Below are 6,057 nucleotides of genomic sequence, written 5' to 3' on the forward strand. Positions count from 1 at the left end.
TTTTTGCTTCGTCATTCTACACGAAGTGACTAGGAGTCTTTCTGATTGTGACAGATTTTTACTCTGAGCAAACAGTACTTATGCCCGCACGCACACCCATTGTTATGATATTTCGTTTTGATTACTGGCGATATGGCAAATGACTCTGCGAAACGTGTGTACACAGAGCCGTCCTTGGGTACATGGGTCGATCCTATAAATGCTGGTATAGAAGCACACGCCGGTCACTCAAGCAGCGCCGTTCGTTGAGTAATAACACAATCCCAGCAGTGTGAGAAGTCTAGCATCACATTCATAGTCAACATGCCTTCACATCACTACAAGACAGGTAGGCTATTTTCTTCAGAAAATCACCATCTTTATTATTCTGTTCAAGTTGTTTAATTCTGTTGAATTCAGTAGATGATTATTGGTACAAAGGTGATTAAAGTCGACTGTTGGGGTAATAGCCGGGTATGATCATCAGTCGCATAAAACCCATGAGCAATTTTAGGAAACTAATCATTTTACCTGATTCAGTCATAATCCAAATTTAAGGGCTGCTTGCTGAAATCGTGTCGTTGGTCTTGTTCTATTAATGTATATCCATGTGTTTTAGTGGTTTGTAAGCAACAGTAAAGATAGCTATCATACAGTATATACGATTTTATAATGGATTATGATGACTTCGAGTTTTAAGCTATCGATAGTTTATTGAAGGGACGTGATTAAATCGAGCACTAATCTCATCGTAAATGATTTGCGTTTGTGAAAGTGTGATAAACGTTTGCTATCAAGAAATATGAAAATATATGTATCAGTTAACGATGGTGATCTGAATAAAGCAAACGTTCGGCGACACCTGAACTAGTCTGCTCTATACACTCATTGCATATGACTCTAAGTGTTGATGTGATTTTGATTTGATCGTATGCTGCTATAGTATTGCAAATGGTCTCTTCAATTTTACTTCTCCCTTCCCAAAAAGACTCCCCCTTATTGTTCATATTTTTCTCATTCTCTCTATAAGTTGGCGATATCCTTTTACTCAGTTTTTTAATCTATGTTTGAGAATCTTTTCAATTCAATTCATTTCAGCTCATTTAATTTCAATTCAGTTCAATTTAATTTTATATTTTCCATCGAACAAAAGGTAATACATTATAAAAAGTAAACATTGGCACATTATATATTTTTTTAACAATTTGTAAGAAGTTCAAGTCTCAAAGTATAAAATGATGTATATATGTACGAATGAATGCATGATGAGACAAACTACGAATACTTTGAATGAGTGTCAAGGAAGTACTAGCAACAACCAAGAGTGATCTATACTGAAAAAAAAAAACAACAACAACCGGAGATTGTAAGACATGGAGTACTCGAGAAACAATTTATGCAGACACAAAGTGTGTATTATGTGTCTGTAATGTCCAGGTGAGGCGATGCCCACTCTTTCCCCCGGAGTGCTCCGCCTCTACAGCATGGCTTTCTGTCCGTTCGCCGAGAGAACACGTCTGGTGTTGGCAGCTAAAGGAATAGAGTGAGTTGGCACGTGGTCTTCAAGGTTTGGGGAAAACAGTTACATGACTGTGTTACTTAATATCAACAAACAGCATGAATTTATCTTGCAGCCGCAATATGCACAAGTCACATTCATGATCCGAAATCGCTGTGTAGATTTAGATTTTACTATATAGATGGGTATATAGGACCTGTTTCGGTCTCCTCGAATAGAATACTATACAAAATAAAACACAGCAGAGTCAACAGAGATGTAAGAAGTCAGTGTCAATTGGGACACCAAGAGTTTATCGAAATGACAATAATATCTGCAATGACAAACAGTAGATAATCTTGGTGGTGACACTAATGCTCGCAAAATGTTAAGTTGTTTTTATATCCGCAATCTATACATCCATTCAATGGAATTCTGTGCTCTGAAATAACAAAAAAAAAAATCAATAGAAGGTTGGAAGTCAAGTTCAATCCAGTGAGCAGTGAAATGCAATCCTTGTGTCAAATCGCTGAAAATGATTCCATAAATACAGAGAGTGATCGCTTTTTGTGTGTGTGTTTTGTGTTTTGTTTTGTTTTATGTTCTTTTTAAGGGGGGGTCAAGGAAGTAGAGGACGGGCGCACACTTAAGGAGAAGGTACCATTTGTACGAACAAATTCATTTCAACAATTCACTTACACGTACATATTTTGTACTTATATTTTATGATTAAGTAAACACGTGCAATGTTTGGTCAACGCGTCTCGGTCATTCCAAAGGTCAAAAAGGAGTGGGGGCCAATGATCCACACCACAGTGATGTGTGACGAAATGACACTGAAGTAACACAAGGCCTGGTACTCAGCAAAGGGAGACGAACAAAATCCCCCCCCCCAAAAAAAAAAAGAACTTTATGACATAGGTGGACTTCGTGCCACCCCTGTTTGAGGCTTAGCAAGGGGGAGTTTGCATGATATGGCACTTATTTTTATTTATTCTTTTTTTTTTGTGGTCACTCATGGCTACCCATCACCATGTACGAGGTCTGTATACTGCTGTTGTGATATACTGATTTAAAATACAATGCTTTGATGCAAGTGTAATATAATGATGAAAACCTTGAATCGATATCACTGTGTGAATGCCTCTTTGATGAGCCATTACATTAATGATGAACTTGAGTCAGATAATCTAATGATGTTCTCTGCGAAGTGTAACACCCGTTGAAATTGCAAGAAAATGTATGACAAATAAAAGTTGTATACACATTGATTTCATGTACGAAAAAATATTCATCGTTTAACAATTATTGTAGAAACACATACGGACACGAATAAGCTTGCGTACAACATGTACAATGACGATGTTGTGTTAATCTATCTCTCTTCTTTCTCTTCCGTCCGACATTTCATCATTCTTCCTCGAGTCAGCTACGAGCTGGTGAACGTCAACACTTACCAGAAGCCCGAGTGGTTCTTCGACAAGAACCCGGACGGCCTCGTCCCCGTGCTCGAGCAGGACGGGAAGCTGATTCAAGAATCACTGGTCACCTGCGAGTACCTCGACGAGCTCTACCCGAAGACCGCCCCGCAGCTGCCCGCCGATCCCTACAGCCGGGCCAGGGACAAGCTTCTAATCCAGAGATTCGGGGGCAAGGTACGGCGTGGGCCAACGGGTCAAATGATTTTCGAGGCACACACAGTGATTTTAAGTAAAATGGTGTTTGTGATCAATGTCTTCAGTTAATGTACATCATAAAAACGGAGTCAAAGGGTGTTTACCTCCGTGTCTAGCTTTATTCGGTATGTGCAAATTTGTTTTGGAATCGAAGAAGACGGTTGCAGAGCTATCAAACAGGAACTACCTTTTCTTTTTGATTATGTCACCCCCTTGCTGAAGCAGCTACGTTGGCTACGCATTGCTTTCAAGATCTTGACAATTGTGTACAAGTGTCTTCAAGGGAAAGCTCCTACTTATCCTAGATCTCTAATCATTCCATACTATTCTGCTCGACCTGGCCTGCGTTCAAGTGCAGATAGCATCTCACTCCATGTAACCATAACCAACAGTAGAGCGGGGGACAATGCTTTTGTGACGGCTGCACCGCAATTGTGGAACGATCATCCTCAGTTCGTCCGCATTTCCCCATCCCTTGATGTCTTCAAGAAGAATCTTAAGACTTTCCTTTTTAATGCTTATCTGTGCCTGAATGTTGTTGTGAAGGTCTGTGAAACCAGTCATTGACTGTGTAAGGGTGCTATATAATTGATCCGATTGTATTGTATTGTATTGTATTGTATTGTATTGTATTGTATTGTATTTTTCTTTTCCCGACAGTTTGTTCCCGCCATGTTCAAGTCGGCCAAGGAGAAAGGAGCCAACGCTGAACTGAAGGCAGATCTTGTCAAACAGGTGGAAGAGCTCGAAGCGGAACTGAAGACGAGGGGAACGCCGTATTTCTCCGGTAAGATTAATTTGATGACCCCTCCATCATAACTGCATGATTGTACCATGAATATGTTACAATATACAAGTAGATATATAGATATAGATACATAAAGATTCGTTGCTAACTAACACTAGTACTAGCCAATAGTTATGTGGTAATATAATGTTCAAGTCGTCAACATAAAAGAGCGGTCTAGAGTTAATTACAGTTTCTTTTCTTTTTTAAATCTTGTAAATTTGTAGTTGTCCTTGGAAAACAAGACTTGGTCAATATTGCGTCGGCCCTGTTACTTCCTTTTTAAAGCTCTATCTCTTAAATGGGAGTGCATTTTTAGATTTTTAAATGACATGAATAGGTTGTTTATTTCAATGAATCCTCTTTCATACGGCCTTTTGGGAGTTTTGAGGTACCTTGACAATTAATATCAAGACAGTACTTTACTCGGTGTTTTGAAACAGCAAATCAAAGAATCCATGATTGTGATGGATAGTTATGATAGTTACAGTTTCACTAATTCATATCATAATGTCCTACTGAATGTATAAAAACATGTCACAGTCACGGATTCTTTTGTTAAGCATGTTAAGGATTTGTATTTCTTTTTGACAGGGTCGGCTCCGGGTCTGGTAGACTACTCCATCTGGCCGTTCATCTACCGCGCCACGGCTGGCAGCGCGCTCGGCGGCGACGGTTTCCCGAAGTCCGTCACCCTCTTCAACCAGTACGTCGAGCGCATGCGCAAGCATGAGGTCATCGCGCCCCGAATCATGGAGGACGAGGCGTTGAGGGAGTTCAGCACGCACTACCGCACGCCCGAGTCGCGATTCGACGAGATTCAGACCAAAGCGATTCCATGAGGGGAAACTGAAACTTAATTGGCTGCAATCGGAAAAACGAACGTTTTTTTTTTCTCTCTCTCCCTCTCTCTCTATGATTATGATATCAATTTGGAATCCTCAACCTAGTCCTTGATCTCAACCAGAAGTCAGATGTCAAATCATTTTATGATACACCATTCTGTTAGTTTAGTTTCACTGTATTTAATCAGCTTCATCATCAGATTTGAGTATCACCTCCTCTTGATGACAGAATTAGTATTTTCGGAATACTGGTAACGGCAAGCGAGGGTGATCAGAGGGACTGTTATTGGGTATTCTAAAAAAATTCTGCATCTAACAGAGTCTAGTGCACCTTTCGCTGTGTAGAAGGAGCACACACAATGTGACTGTCTCACTTTCAACAGGGATACACTTTTTTTAGATGTTCGACATTTTTTTTTGGAACACTTTGCCACGCTGTGGAAGTATTTAACCTCTTTCTGGCTGGAAGACCAGGAGAAAATCTGGCAGGGGAAACCCCATTGAAAGTGGCAGGAGATGCGATTAGTGCCAGACAACCGCTTCATGGGACCTTTATTCATGTATTGTTTGAAAGTTCTCAATAAGACCCCACGTATTATAGTCTTGAGCGTTTCTCGTAATGCTTAAAGAAAGGGTTGTTGATGGAAAATGAATCACAATCAGATACTGATACACAGTAAGTCCTCTAGTATTTCACTCCTTAACGGCAGGATTATTTTTCCCCTTTATTATAGGTTACAGCAACATCATGCTTGGATCAAAGTTGACAATATTTGATAATACTCAGCGACATCTGGTGCAACCTAAGCAGTAAAACTGTGACATATACATAATAATGTCAAATGTCAGATCGCTAGGTGATCTCTTGGACTAAAGCCTGGAATATGAATTTAGATCTTTATCCTATAAGAACCAATGTCGTATATTCAATAAGCGTAGAATGAGGCAATTGCTTGCAATGTTATCAAGTCGCTTCCAATGATGTACGATAGGCAATAAAAATTTTATCAATACAATATGTATTTTGTATTAAAAAGACTAATGACTACAAAAACGAATGACTATACGAGTAAATGGTCGTATTTTGTGTATTTGAATCCATTGATGATGTCACCTCGGTGTTGTGGTTTTCAGAGGAAATAAAAATGTGTTAGATCTTGAGAGTCGTGCTGGTAATGAGAGTTGCTTCCCGTCAAGAAATGTCCGTTTCACTTTCCAAATCCACCACAGCTTGCGGATGTCCCGGCTGAATACATTTCCCTTTGTCCACGG

The 6,057-nt window shown here is 39.7% G+C and overlaps 1 protein-coding gene across 1 annotated transcript; it reads left to right on the forward strand.

The window, feature by feature from the left end:
• Positions 1-201: 201 nt before the first annotated feature.
• Positions 202-5,835, forward strand: LOC139730555 (glutathione S-transferase omega-1-like). Its single transcript, XM_071641408.1, has 5 exons — positions 202-328; positions 1,417-1,522; positions 2,907-3,132; positions 3,814-3,940; positions 4,535-5,835. The coding sequence occupies exons 1-5, from the start codon at positions 304-306 to the stop codon at positions 4,780-4,782; spliced, it is 732 nt and encodes a 243-aa protein (XP_071497509.1). The 5' UTR covers positions 202-303; the 3' UTR covers positions 4,783-5,835.
• Positions 5,836-6,057: the final 222 nt, after the last annotated feature.

The sequence above is a fragment of the Diadema antillarum genome, unplaced genomic scaffold, assembly GCF_040938485.1.
Source record: "Diadema antillarum isolate AM-2024a unplaced genomic scaffold, OU_Dant_1.0 seq00000321_RagTag, whole genome shotgun sequence".
Lineage (NCBI taxonomy): Eukaryota > Metazoa > Echinodermata > Echinoidea > Diadematoida > Diadematidae > Diadema > Diadema antillarum.

Excerpts from the sequence above, each read along its gene's own strand:
- LOC139730555 (XM_071641408.1), top strand. The coding sequence starts at position 304 with ATGCCTTCACATCACTACAAGACAG. Across the intron at positions 1,523-2,906 it reads TTGGCAGCTAAAGGAATAGA|CTACGAGCTGGTGAACGTCA; the intron begins GTGAGTTGGCAC and ends TCCTCGAGTCAG. Across the intron at positions 3,133-3,813 it reads TCCAGAGATTCGGGGGCAAG|TTTGTTCCCGCCATGTTCAA; the intron begins GTACGGCGTGGG and ends TTTTCCCGACAG.